At 34.9% G+C, this 15,278-nt stretch overlaps 1 protein-coding gene across 3 annotated transcripts in view; it reads right to left on the bottom strand.

Moving 5' to 3' along the window:
- Window positions 1-561: 561 nt before the first annotated feature.
- Window positions 562-15,278, bottom strand: part of LOC107832358 (patatin-like protein 2) — a 116,346-nt gene continuing 101,629 nt past the window's right edge. Inside the window, exons 1-7 of one of the 3 annotated variants that reach the window (XM_075234343.1) lie at window positions 14,098-14,218; window positions 2,526-2,586; window positions 2,064-2,328; window positions 1,813-1,971; window positions 1,426-1,725; window positions 1,055-1,254; window positions 562-808 (exon numbers count right to left, since the gene is read on the bottom strand). In XM_075234343.1, the coding sequence (XP_075090444.1) occupies window positions 754-808; window positions 1,055-1,254; window positions 1,426-1,725; window positions 1,813-1,971; window positions 2,064-2,328; window positions 2,526-2,586; window positions 14,098-14,206 (1,149 nt within the window). In that variant the 5' untranslated portion in view covers window positions 14,207-14,218 and the 3' untranslated portion in view covers window positions 562-753. Of the gene's footprint in view, window positions 809-1,054; window positions 1,255-1,425; window positions 1,726-1,812; window positions 1,972-2,063; window positions 2,379-2,525; window positions 2,587-14,097; window positions 14,219-15,278 lie in introns of those variants that run through there. The other 2 variants (XM_075234342.1, XM_075234344.1) reach the window with 2 other exon arrangements.

Raw genomic sequence — 15,278 nt, 5'->3', positions numbered from 1 at the left:
TCTACCACTTCGAGATTAGGCTTGATACTTACCAGGTACACGTGGTTTACGTACTCATATTACACTTGCTGCACTTTTTGTGCAGGACCTGAGGCAAGTACTAGTGTTGGACCTATCGTCTTACACCCACGCTATCCAGGGGCATTTTGGTGAGCTGCCTTTCTGAGTCGTTCTGCAGCTACTAGTGTCTCTCCTTGTATTGTTTTTCATTCTGTCTATTTTTATTTCAGACAGTATTTGAGGTTTTGTATAATCTACTAGATGCTCATACACTTGTGACACCAGGTCTTGGCACACCCATCGGTAGAGTTTGGATTTTATTATATTTTTTTGGTTTTAAATTTTATCAATGTATGCTTAATTTATTAGTTGGCTTGCCTAGCTGTAGTGTTCGCCATCACGACTTATAGGTGAAATTGGGTCGTGACAAAAATATTATTTCCCATTCCACAGTAAGATTTGTAGTTCAATCATCCAGTTGAGTAATTAAACTTTAACTGTAGAGTATAAACAAAAAGTGAAAAGAAAAACAAAAAGCCTCTAAAGATGTAGAGATGTTCATTTGCCTTTAAATAAAGAGATAATCTTATTTCAGCGTTCAAGTAAGTTTAACAACACCCGACGATTATAGTCTAAACCATGTTACACACCTAAAGGATTAAAGCCAGCAGACGGCTTATTATTTCTTTGAAAGTCTCCAACAACCTAAGAGCTTCTACACTAGAGAAGATAGGCATTTCTTCTGCTCAAGGCTCAAGCCTTTTGTTTTTGGCGGAGCTTTCTTTGATCTGACAATCTTTTTGCCAACCTGTACAAACCCAAGAAAAACAGGAACAATCAAATTATCCATGATTGTGTGATATATACACTAGAGCAAAGAAGTTTTACGTGATTGTGTAATTAAACATGTTGTAGGAGATGACTGTTTTATTTTCCAAGTAATAACTAGTTCCATTTATTATGAGCAATTAAAGGTTGATGTATATAGAAGTTAAAACTCATAATATAAAAAACAGGTTAATTTGTATATAATTGCTGTAAAAGGTGAACTTACTCAACAAGAGCCATTTCGTTGGTCCAATCGGCTTTTCCTACAGGTTTGCGCTTGTCTGAGATGGGTTCATAAAAACCAGTTTCGAAGTTGACAGAAGAAACATGGCGCTTCAACAGGTCATTTGCTATATGCACCAAGTTTCTGAGATTTTCTTCTGTTGCATTGTCAGTCCTTGTATCTTCATACTTCAATCCATCAATCTGATAATAAACAATGTTCCATTTCAGAAAGAAAGACAAACAGGAAATATTTGACAAAAGAATCTTGAAGAGCTCCAAATACTCGCTTTGTTCCATTAATATGATATACTCTTCTCTTTTTTTTTAAAGTTTCTTCTGTTGCAATAAATTTCAGTAGGTAAATGAGGGTACCTGAATCCTGAGGTAAGTATCATTTGATTGAGTGCCATGTAGGAACATAGATGTATAAATATCAGCCATATCACTCAAGGCAGACTCAAAAACATCAATGAGGGGAGTGCTATCTCCTGGCCCCAAAAACCAATTGACCAGTCCCCACGACTTTCCATCTTCAACATCAAACTTTAGAGCCCCTTTTGCTGATCCAGTGCCCAGTGAAAGTATAACAAATGTAACATCATCTATAGCTCTGTTACTTGATGAGGAAGTTCTCCCCATCTCTTGTGTAGCTTCTCGTATTGCAAGCAAAGTCTTTGGTACAATTTTATTTGTCAAACTTAGTCAATTAGTGATATTGTAAAATATTATAGAATGACTCTGCACAAAATTCTAACTTACAGGATTATTAGCCGCAACACCACCGTCGACAGTGTTATATATTTTGGTACCTTTGGTTGACTTAACTTCAAAATGATAAGGAGGAAGGTAATATGGTGCTGCAGATGTAGAGATGCAAACATCTGCTAGTAGACAATCCTTTGAGTCGTCCACTTTCGCCTGTGCTAAATCATCCATCATTAGTGAAGAAAATTAAGTAGGAAAAAAAAGAAGAGATAAACAGAAAACAAAAAGAAAAAAATTAAAATGACCTGTAAAGATGAAAAGATAACTGGCTGGAACTCATGAATACCAAAGGCAGGAATGACAACATTAGTTAGTTTTTGGCTAAGCTTTCGACCTCCAATCAAATTCTTGATTTTCTCATGCAAATACTCTCCATCATATTTAGGACGAAACAACATGGCCTCGATCCATTCAACAATTGTTTCTGCACTATGGTATACAGGGGCAACATATTTGTTGTAAAGGTCCTTAACCCAATTAACTACAGTGTCCCACCCAGGAAAGCTAAACCTGCGCGCATGTAGAGTGAAGACGATAAATAAACATAGGCGGATATAGAGCTGGGTTCAATAAATTCAACTGAATATATTTCTTTTGGCTCGATAAATCAAATATTCACCTTGTAATATAAGTATGTTCATGTTACACGTTTCTAAACTCTCAAGTTGAAAGGATATACGAGTAATTAAGATAATTTTGATGCCTACCGGGGCTTTGCTTTATCTTGCGGGAATATATTTGGGCTCTCCTTCAGATAGAATTCAGTAAGAGCACAGTTCATTTGTTGCCACTAGGGCTAAACTTATATCACCTGATAGTCACAAAATAACCCCATACAAGCCATAGCCTAAAAACAATAATAAAAGCTAGCAACTGAAAAACTTGAAACCATGCGCTCAACGCAAATCAAAAGGAAATCACTCCTAAACGATTTTGTATCTTAAATTCACGCCTTCAGTATGGAATTTTCAACCCCCAAGCAGTATAAAAGTCACACAATTATTCACATTGTCAAAAATATTCTAGGGTTTCTACAGAGTAAACCCAGATCAGAGCTCCAAAAAATTCACTCTGAAATTCAAAGTTTTGCACAATTGCGGCCTACAATCAACTTAATAGAGTTGAGATTTCGTTCTTAAATTGTGAAATTGATACAAAATCGACAAACTCAACTAATGTCTATGGAGATTGTGAATGTTGGAACTGCTGTATCAATTTTGATTTCGATTTTACTTCAACACAGTGGTGAATGGGTAAGTGAGAGTAAATTTGTTAATTTCCTTGTTAATGGCGTGCTGAACAATTCGGACTGTAGCTATGAGTATTCTATTGATGAGATATACAAGCAATTGGGTAGAGATTCAATTACAAGTGCGATGGAGATAAAATATACAGTGAAGGATGGCTATATAGCAATTCCAATATACAATGATATGAGTGTGCGCTTGTATATGCAGATGAAAAAGAAAAACCTGGATATCACTGAATATCCATTATGCATAACGTTGAAAATTGTGTGTTCAAGTGTTGAATGCTCATATTCAAGTTCATACTTGGGTGGTAACTTACTCGCAACAACTTCAGTCAGTTTACAATGTCAGAAGGAAGAAGAAGTACACAAAACTAATATTGTTGAGATGATGGATAATCATGGAAAAGAAGACAAAATTGAGATAATGAAGGAAAATTGAATAATATACAATCCACAAGATGAAGAAATTGCAGAAGTTCAATTGTATTGGGACAAAGGTACACTCATTAGTGTAATAAAGCACTACGCAATACGAGAAAATATCAATTTATAGTGGATAGATCATCTACAACAAGGTATGATTTCTACGTATGAGATTTCACTTCTATGTAATTTTGTGTTTACTGCTTATATAAAAAATGTATATTTATTGTATAATAAGATTGCATATGTATATTGCTTGTTTATTTGAGACATAAGTGTATAAATCTGAAGAAGTGCATTATCATAACACTATATGTTAAATAGGTATTGTCTTACATGCGTGGATGAAAGTTGCAAATAGAGTCTTACATCTTCAAGTCTGCACAAATCAAATGTCTTCAAGGTTAGACGGTTCAATGATGTTCACACTTGCCCAGAGACGAGTAGATTGTTTCACAACGTCATGCTACTTCTTCAGCCATTACAAAAATAATTTGCAACAAATATGCCAATCCAAAAATAATATACACTCCGACAGACATCATGAGCGACATGAAATAACAATATGGGATTAATATGAGTTACGTAAAAGTTTATAGAACAAAAAAAAAAGGCGCTTGAACTGCTAAGAGGGATACCACGCGAATCTTATAGTAAACTGTCGGGTCCCTTGTATATGATAAATATGACAAATCCTGGTTCTGTCACAATGTTACATAAATCAGAGGACGGGCGCTTCATGTATGTTTTTGTCGCACTAAATGCATCAATCATAGGATGAAAATACTGATACCCTATTGTAGTGGTTGACGGGACATTCCTTAATTCATCACACATGGGGACAATGTTAACAACTAGCGCACAAGATGCGATAGGTGAATATGTCGCAGTCTCGTATAATAATTATATATGGTATAGATAGTTGTTATCCGTGTATAACAAAAATAACATGTAGATGCTTTCTTATTTGCTTAACCATGTAAAATTTTTCCACTAGCATATGTTGTTGTCGATTCTGAAAATGATGCTTCCTGGGAATAATCTTTTGAAATGTTTAGACAGGCTTTTGGGGAAAGGATGTGCATCGTATCCGATCATCATGCAAGCATATTGAGGGGTGCTTTGATTGTGTATCCAAAGGTATCTCACTGTGTATGCATCTTCCATCTTTGGAATAACATAAAGAAGTAATTCAAGAAGAAATATGACCGACTGAGGGAAGTATTTTTTGCAATGGTCAGAGCATACAAAATTGAAGATTTTAATCACCTCATGCAAGATATGGACAGCATTGATAAGAGGGTAAGGGGTTACTTGTTCTAAATTGGTTATGAAAAGTGGTCCATAGCGCATTCCACTATTAATAGATCCATGGTGATGACTTCAAATATTGTTGAGTCACTCAATGCAAGAAACAAAGAGGCAAGAGAGCTATCGATCATGAGTTTGCTAGATTACATGATGAATTTGGTTATAGAATGGAATAATACAAATAGAATGACTGCAATAAGTACATTAACTGGACTAGGAAAAACATATAACGAAGTACTGAAGGAAAATAGCAGTTTGTCACAGAAGATAACGGTAAATATTATTTTATCATGTCTTACTTCATACGCCTGAATTACATATTTTGATAAAAATGCATTAACACTTGTCATATCTCTGTTTTACTAATGATATCTATTTAAATTTAGGTGAGACCTTCAACCGATTATGTATATGTAGTAATGCTCGTGCAAAAAAGGGAATGCTCGTGCAAACGACTTCAAGTGGATGAGATTCCTTGTCCACATGCTATCGCAGTATTGGACTACACACACATAGAAGCACCCAAATATTGTTCTGCCTATTACACCAAGGAATACTTCAAGAAGACATATAAAGTGCCAGTTAATCCACTTCTAGATGAAAATACATGGGACCTTCCAACAGAGGTGTTAGATAATGTGGTCCTAACACCGATAGTAAAGGGCAAATCAGGAAAACCGACGAAGTCGCGACACAAGGGACTTTATGAATATTTGTATACTGAAACAGTTACCTGTAGACTGTGTGGAAAATAAGGACACAACAGAAGAACATGCAGGAATGCTCGAGACAACTAGTAGAGAATTATTTTCCTTGTGAATGTTACAGTTAGAATACTAGAAAAATAATGAGATGTGCAATCAAATTCTCTCTGATATATGAATAAAGATACTATTTTTTGTCTTAATGAAAGTATTGGTAGAAGTTTTATTCCAAATACTATTATGGATGTCACTATATAGATGTCAATATACAAAGTATATAAAAAAAAAGACTGTCACTATGCAAAAAATATACAAAATAGACCGTCACTATATAATTTATATACAATAGTTTGTCACTATACAAAAAATATATAAAATAAATTGTCGCTATATAAAAATATATAAAATAGATGTCACTATACAAAATATATACAAAAAAGACTGTGACTATATAAAAAATATAAAAAATAGATGTCACTATACAAAATATATACAAAAAAGACTGTTACTATACAAAAATTATACAAAATAGATTGTCGCCATACAATTTATATACAGTTTAGTTGCCCCCAAAACTTCATTCACAAAACTTCCTACAACAACTTAGCAACACCAACTAAATTTGCAAAACCTGTCGAAACAGATTAAAACTATATAAATTACAAAACTAAAACTGTAGAAAAGTCAAAACTACACAAAATCCGAAACTTTTAAAATTTCACTATTAACTGAAAACAAACAAGTCACAATTAAAAGTAATATTCAACATTAGCATTTTAAACATATTGTTCAAAAATATCCCAAACAAAAAGTATAAAACGTGATATAGGTATGCAACTGTATCCAATCATAAGACAATATCAGAATGAAACTACTTCATCTTAAAACTACATATCAATTTTCCGCTAAATTATCCCAAACTACTTTATCTTGCCCTTCAATTTGCCTTTTTTCTTGATATCCTTCAAAGTCTCGTCATCACCAAAGGCATGCGTCTTACCCTTTTTCTTGTTATCCTTCAAAGCCTTGTCATCACCAACGTCATGCGACTTGCCCTTTTCTTGTTATCCTTTTTTGTCAAATTCTTCAATCTATCAGTAGACTCGTCATCACTAACTGCATGTGCTCTTTGTTTCTTCACTCCATAATCCCATAGCAATATACCATATCGGTTCTGTATCCCATCAATATCAATAACTTTAGGAATAGTGCTGCCTTGAATGATGTACTCAGCAAATGCAGCAATATAAACATCACAATCACTACATACAAAAGGTCGCACATAAACGTTGAATAAGTTAGTATAATATTCAAATAGGAATTAATGTATAAAAATGAATAAGAATCAGAAATATTCAATAATAATTTGCGTGTTATCTTGCGTTTGCAACCCATCAACGACATGAATCTCAAAAGGATCAATGGTAGGAATTCCCATATGATTATCCTTTGTGTCCCAAAAACCAATACGATAAAGGAAATATGGGAGCAACATTGAGTATGGCTCAATTGATCTCCGAACTGCACTATGCTTTCGCGTGCCACTCATGGAATCGTATACATAAATGCGCAAATCTTTGAATGACAGTCTCGCCAATATCCAATGCCACTTATCAGACAGATTTATAGGGAAAAGGACTTCATCAACAAGTACACCAAGGAACATTACATCTTAAAAAATATCCAAGTATATACTCAGCAACACCGTACTTCCCTTTTTTTCTCAAATAGTAAAAAATAATATCAATATGCTGAAATATGAAGAATAAACACACATAGTCAGAAAATTACATTATGAGAAAACTAAAATGTATATTTTATGTATAACCCAATTATACATTTTACAGAAGATACTGCAAATATACATAAAAGATACTCTTCCAAGTTGATACTATATTTTCTATTACCATTATTGTTCTAGTTATTTCTTTTGCCTACTATCCAAGGGTTACTGAGTCTCATTTCTCATTTTATTACAGATAGAATCTATATGTAATTTCAACATGGATAAAAAAAAAAGAAATGACATTTATGCAAACAAATTAACATCAATATGTTAAAAATATAAAGAATCATTATAGTGTTGACGTACTGAATCACACAGGGGTAGGTCGGGATATGCAGATGTGAATAACCATTTTTTTCTCCAATATCATCAACTCCAAATTTAAAGATTTTATTTAGCTTATTGCTAATCTCCGTATAAACACTGTCCATGATGAATCACGATAAAAAGATATGGTTCATAACACGAAACACGAAAAATAAACAAGGAAAAAAAGAAAAAGAAAAAACTGAAACATAAAACTTACAGTGCATTAGTCCTTAAGCCTCTATTGATGAAAGTATTCCACTTACACAATATTCTAAAATCAACAGGATTGTCAATATTTTCCTGAAAAGAATACTTTATATTGAAGATGGACTTATTTGGCTTATTTGTCTGGATGAGCTTCTTTGACTTAGTTGGCTTATTTTGAGCAACTTGGATGGTGCTAACAGAGCCAAATGTGTTCCTGAATGGTGACTTCATGACTCCTGCAGGTTTCCTTTCTCTAGGGATCATTTCAGGTGTGTCATGATCAATAACAACTATATGATCTTCATGCATAGTAGTAATATTTTTCTCCACTCCTAAACAATTACCATGTACAATATTTTGATCGAAATACTTTTGGGTGATTGCAGTTATTTGAGCCTCAGCATTACTAGTCCAGTCATTGTCCTCACCAACTTTCTCACAACTATTTTTACCAACAACTTGTACAGAATCCTCCACCAAACCCCCCATATTAGCAGTATTTTTCTTAACTTCTGCAATATTAACTACACTATCACCATCTACATTATTTTTGTCACAAAACTTCTGGGTGATTGCCGTGATTTCAGGCTCGGCATCCTCAATTCAGGCTTTGTCATCACCAACTCCTTCACTACTTTTACCAGCTTCTATAGAATCCTTCACCACACCCTCCATAGCATCAACAGTTTGCTCTAGACTTACTTCAGTGCCAACATTTTTTTTTACAACTTTCTCACTGCCAATATTTTTCTCCATAACTTCCTCACTACCAAAATTATTCTCTGCAACTTTCTTATCGCCAAAGTAATCATTATGAATATCACCAGCATCATGATGGCCGTGACTATCATGATGGTCGTCATCTTTTCTACCACCCTGTTCAGGAAAACTATACAAAAAGTTGTAAAAATTATAATAACAGGTAAAAATAACAAATAAGCATAATCATGAGAATACCTTTGAAGCAGCACGTTCACCTAGAGATTTAAAAACTTTTTTAAATGAGAAAATCATTAACTGCTCCAAAGACAAAACCTTGCCGTTTACCTATAAAAGAAAAAGTGAAACCGAATATCAATTAAGTTGTCAGATCTGTTCAAAGCCAAAATAGAACTATACCTTGTTGATTTCACTTCTCAGAAGTTTCAGCTCATTCTCGCTTGAACTCAAGTTACTAGGCTGTGGATCCGGATTCTCATTGTTTATAGGTTGTGATTCCAGCTTATTTTTGGGGTGCTTCTTAGCATTTTTTTTAGGTCGAGTGTTGAAATCATCAACATCTTCTCTTGGATTAACTTCAGCCACGATTCCAGCTTCGATATACATCTCATTTTTATCTTTATACACCGGGACAAAATCATGCAATTCAAGCCTTGTTTGTTTAACATTTGTTGGGGCAATATTACCAAACACCAACTACCAATCAAAAAAAAACTTAGCAATCATGAAATTTTAAAATAACAAAAGACAACCAATATATTACTTGTAGAAACTACATATCATACAGTTAATAGATATTATGTATATTAAAGGTATAAAATATGTATCAAAAATGTATAATTTATGTATCAGAAATGTATAATTTATGCATCAAAAGTAAATTCATATGTATTGCTACAAAATGTTGTAAACTAAACAAAATTATTTTTTACCTGCTCCCGACTTAAAAGAAAAAATTCTTTCCTCAACCTCTTGAAGGTTACCTTCTTCTTTACAGTCCAATTTAATATGCGTGGCATAAGATCTCCAATCTAGTAAGCGAGGTTTTTGTGAGTATAGGGGCAACATTCATAAAACCAATACTGGAATGCCAAAGGCAAACCACCATATCGGTACATCTCTCTTCTACTACGAACGTTATCTTTCATTGACTCTAATGTATCATTGAAAACCACTTTTCCCCAAGGAAAAGTCTCAAAATCACAAGATTCAACCAACAGAAAATCATTCTTTGTTATAAAATCATCATTTGTAATAGAAAATAGGAAACTATGAATGAAATATAATATTGCAATCTCCAATGCGTCCACATCAGATCTCCACATATTTTTTAAGAAACAGTCAGTTAACAATTTCTTATACACTTTCGACGTGCTTGGAAAGTACAATTCCTTCAACCGACTCAACTGGACAAATTCATAATCCTTATTGGGATCACCATTACATTTTAAACGTGTGATAATACAAAACTCTGCAAGTCCGAAGCGCAACTTGGTGCTATTAACTTTAATCCATAACTCATCATCTTTAGGTGACACCACTTCCCTAAGAAATAGTGAATGGATAAGTTGGTTATGTATAAAAAATTCGGGCAAGTCCACAAAATAACCAAAACATGTTCATCTAAACATCTCAATCCGTTGATCATCTAAAGTATAGTTCAAATGTTTCACTATACTGCAGTTTGTATGCACACTGATACGAGTACTATAATGATTACCCAAAGGAACATAATAAACCCAAAGCTGCAGACAATACAAAAATATAAATATATATAAGCTTAATAACAACCACAAATATGCAATTTAAATATTACGTATACACTATGTGGATAGATGATACACTTTATATACAAATTGCACATTACTTATTAACTTGATACAAATTATATACAATATAAAAAAAGAATGATACATTTTATATACAAATCTGGAATATAACTGCTACATTGGATAAATTTTCTGCATACTAAAATAAACTAAGCGCACACAAGTCAGAGTTATATCATTAGAAAATACATTCAAATCAGATGAGCTAGAATATTTTTTATCAACATGAACTTTTCTCTTTTTTGATGGAACATCATCCCCATCCCCTTTAGCCTTCCTTTTAGAGCCTTTACCCTTATCCTTCACAACATCCTTTCCCACTATTTTAATCTTTATTTTTGAAGGTGTGCCTTTTTCAATCACTACACGTTGAGCAGTTTGTGACCTCGTTACTCAATCGCTGGGAGTCCCGTTATGTGAACGATTCCTTCTATCAACAGGGGTACTTTGCATTACTTCAATAGGGGTATTTTACATTGCTTCAACAGATTTAGGGATTGCATACCCCAAATTGCACCCAAATTCTGGTAAATCTTCAAAATTGTCATCATTATTCCTACTAAAACTAGGGTTATATTTCACTAATTTACCAACTAATTTCATAGAATTTGGAGATGACCTCAACTTTATATTTTTCTTCAAAGACTTCTTTTCCTCTATTGTAGACTCGATTATGAAAAAAAATCTGAAAAACCTACTAAAATTTTGACTTACATTGAGAGCAAGAGTAAAAATGGAGAAGCTGTATTTTTTTAGAGGAAACCGGTGTTTCGAGAGAACCGAGTGCAATAGGAAAAAAACATGAGTTAAAAGGCGTGGGTGGGTCAGTGTATTATTATCACGACCCGAAATTTCCCACCGACGGGACCATGATGGCGCCTAACATTTCACTTGCTAGGCAAGCTAATGTTAGAGAATCATTTACCAATTTCTTATTTCCATTCAGTAATTAACATTAATTAACTACGACGAAATATAACAAGTGCGGAATATCATAAATCTGTATTAACTACTATCACCCGGATCTGGAGTCGCAATTCACGAGCATTCTAGAATTTACAACAAGTAATAGTCTGAAAGAAATAAAACTGTCTAAATGAAAGAAAACAGTAAGACATAAAGAATAGACGGGGAGTTCAAGGTCTGTGAACGCCGACAGATCTACCTTGAGTCTCCAGACAACGGACCAGTAGCAAATCTCGATCAACCTAAGCTGGTATCAAAATCTGCACAGAAAGTTCAGAGTGCAACATCAGTACAACCGACCCCATATACTGGTAAGTATCGAGCCTAACCTCGGCGAAGTAGTGACGACACATATAACCTGAACAGTATAATCATGCTAGTGGCAACAACAGTAAATAAGAAATAACGCAGAAATAATGGGATGGGAACATAAAATAGGGGAATACAACATAAAGACTGAGAATAATGAAAAGACAAAATTAAACCGGAAATCCTTAAACGAATTGAGCAATTAAGACAGCAAGAAAAACTGCACGGCATCACCCTTCGTGCTTTTACTCTCTTAATCACAATATAAATAAAACATGCACGGTATCACCCTTCGTGCTTTCCACTCTTCGTCACAATATAAATAAATTATGTACGACATCACCCTTCGTGCTTTACACTCTTCCTCACAATATAAATAAATCATGCACGACATCAGCCTTCGTGCTTTACACTCTTCCTCACAATTCATAGAATTAATAACAACTGATAGAGAGAAGTTTCACAAGAAATCAATATATCATCAATGATTACTTTCACAATTTTATCGACCTTGGTGGAACCGGGTACAAGTTTCCTAACATTTCAACAACAACAGTAAGCATGGATAACAAGATTTAAGACTATAAATTTGCAAGAAAATGGGATTTCACTCGCATGCTATGACTCGACCACAACGTATAGATGCTCGTCACCTCAACTATACATCGTATTCAACAACAAAACACGTAGCAATAACTCACACAATACCTATTCCCTCAAGCCAAAGTTAGACACGACACTTACCTCGCTCCGAATGCCACTTAATTCTCAATCACAACTTTTACTTTGGAATTCACCTCCAACCCACTCGTATCTATTCAAAATTGACTCAATAGTATCAAATATTGTTAAAGGAATCAATTACATTGCATAAATCTAGATTTCCTAAATTTTCCTCCAAAAAGTAGAAAATCGACACTGGGCTCGCTTGGTCAAAACCCGAGGTTCGGACCAAAATCTATTCACACATTCACCCCCGAACCCGAATATATAATTGGTTGTGGAATCCGACCTCAAATTGTGGTCTAAATCCTCAAATTCCCGAAATCCCTAGTTTCTACCCTAACCCCTAATTCTACCATGAAAACTCTACATTTTAGGTTGAAAATTCAAGAAATGTAATGGGTAATTGAAAGAAAATGGTTTAGAATCACTTACCAATAATTTGGGGAAGAAAATGACTCTTGAAAATCGCCTCTACCCGTTTGGTTCTTGAAAAATATTGAAGAAATGGCTCAAACCCGTGTTTGGAGTCTGTTTTAAGTCACTGGACAGGCTTTCATCGCACTCGCGAGAGGCCTGTCGCGATTGCGATGCACAGCGGCCTAAGGCCTTCACGTTCGCGAGTCTTTTTACGCGTTCGTGTAAGGTAGATCCCCCCAAGCCTTCGCGTTCGCGACCCTATGGACGCGTTCGCGTAGAAGAACATTACCCCCCTCCCCAGGTCAGTTGAACTATCGTGTTCGCGTGAGACAGATTGCATTCGCAAAGGGTACCACCCCCAACGCTTCGCGTTCGCGACCTGTCTTTCGTGTTCGCGAAGAAGGAATTTCCCCTGCCCCATTTTACATTTCTCGTTCGCGACACTACCTATGCGAACGCGAAGAAGGGCACATCAGAACAGCTGCTGCAGCAAAATCTCAGATTTTCTAAGTGCAAATCACCCCATAGCCTATCCGAAACTCACCGAGCCCTCGGGGCTCCAAACCAAATATGCACACAAGTCTAAAAATATCATAAAAACTTGCTTGCGTGAACAAATCGCCAAAAAAATACCTGGAACTACGAATTTAGCACCAAATCAAATGAACTTCTCAAGAACACTTTAAAATCCATATATTCTCAACTGGACGTCTGAATCACGCCATATCAACTCCGTTTCTCACCAAATTTCACAGACAAGTCTTAAATATCATAATGAAACTGTACCGCGCTCCGAAACCAAAATACGGACCCGATACTAACAATGCCAAATATCAATCAATTCTTAAAAATAATTAATTTTCACACTTTTAATTTTCATCAAAAATATATAACTTGAGCTAGAGACCTTCGAATTCGATTCCGGGCATATGCCCAGGTCCCATAATTTGATACAGACCTATCGGACCGTCTAAATATGGATCCGGGCCCGTTTACCAAAACTATTGATCGAAATCAACTAAAATTAATTTTTAAGGTAAAAATTCTTATTTTCATTAGTTTTCAACGTAAAATCTTTCCGAAAATCTGTCCGGACTGTGCACGCAAATCGAAGAGGGTAAAATGAGATTTTTAAGTCTTAAGAGCGTAGATTCGAGTTTTAAAATATAAGATGACCTTTTGGGTCATCACAATTATGGATTATTTATGGGTTATTAGATATAATATGTTTGGGCCGGAGGGATATTTTGGGTCCATAAAAAAAATTATGGGCTATTAAAATTTTGAGGGGCTATAGATGGTAGTTTTCTCATTCAGTAATCTCATCTGCACGAAATAAAGGTCGATTCTTTTCATTTGGGGTAGTTAGCATTGCAGTAACTAAACCTCCAATGCTTGTACCTGCTACGTAGTCAAAGTAGTCTGCCATCCTAGCATCACTTCCATCCAGTTTCTGTGGAAAAAATAGAAAAATGTATAACTCATACAATAATTATTTAGGGATTTTTGGATTATGTACGAGAGATAAGTTCATAATGTAAAGAATTTTTATACTATCGGACTAAATTAACCTACAAAATAGTCAGCTTCCCATTATCAAGCCTGATATGGTAACCCGGAAAAAATAGAATAAATGATACTGTTTAAAAATCTTTTTGCTCAGTGTATGTGTGACTACCCGGCCGGTCGTTTGGAGTATTACAACCCCGTTTCCCTATTTACTGCTCAATTTATGCTTTACAATTATTTTATGACTTATCGGGTTAATTAGTTCGGGTCCGGTGAGGTTTTGGAATGAATTGGAACACTTAGTTCCAAGGTTTAAAGCTTAAGTTAAAATAGTGACAGGATATTGACTTATGTGTAAACGACCCCGTAATGGAGTTTTGATGATTCCAATAGCTCTGTATGGTAATTTTGGACTTAGGAGAGTGTCCGAAAAATTATTTGGAAGTCCGTAGTGGAATTAGGCTTGAAATGGCGAAAGTTGAATTTTTGAAAAGTTTGACCGGGGGTTGACTTTTTGATATTGGGGTCGGAATTCAATTCTGAAAATTAAAATACCTCTGTTATATCATTTATGACTTGTGTGCAAAATTTGAGGTCAATCGGAATTAATTTGATAGGTTTCTGTATCGAATATAGAAGTTAGAAATTCTTATGTTTCTTAAGCTTGAATTGGGGTATGATTCGTGGTTTTAGCGTTGTTTCATGTTATTTGAGATTTCAACTAAGTTTTTATGATATTTTAGGACTTGTTGGTGTATTTGGTTGAGGTCCTGAGAGCCTCGGGTGGGTTTCAGATGGTTAATGGATCAAAATTTTGACTTAAACAGCTGCTGGAATTATTTTTTTCTGCTGAAAATCGAGGGCAGGAAATCGAGGTAATGAAAATCGAGGTCATGAAAAATCAATGGCAGGAAAATTGAGGTCATGAAAATCGAGGGCATGAAAATCGAGGTCAGGAAAAATCGAGGTCAGGAAAATCGAGGTTGGAAATC

This window comes from Nicotiana tabacum, chromosome 17 (assembly GCF_000715075.1).
Source record: "Nicotiana tabacum cultivar K326 chromosome 17, ASM71507v2, whole genome shotgun sequence".
In the NCBI taxonomy this organism is placed as follows: Eukaryota; Viridiplantae; Streptophyta; class Magnoliopsida; order Solanales; family Solanaceae; genus Nicotiana; species Nicotiana tabacum.
The sequence above is the reverse complement of the archived record's forward strand: the minus strand, read 5'-3'. Positions and strand labels throughout refer to the sequence as shown.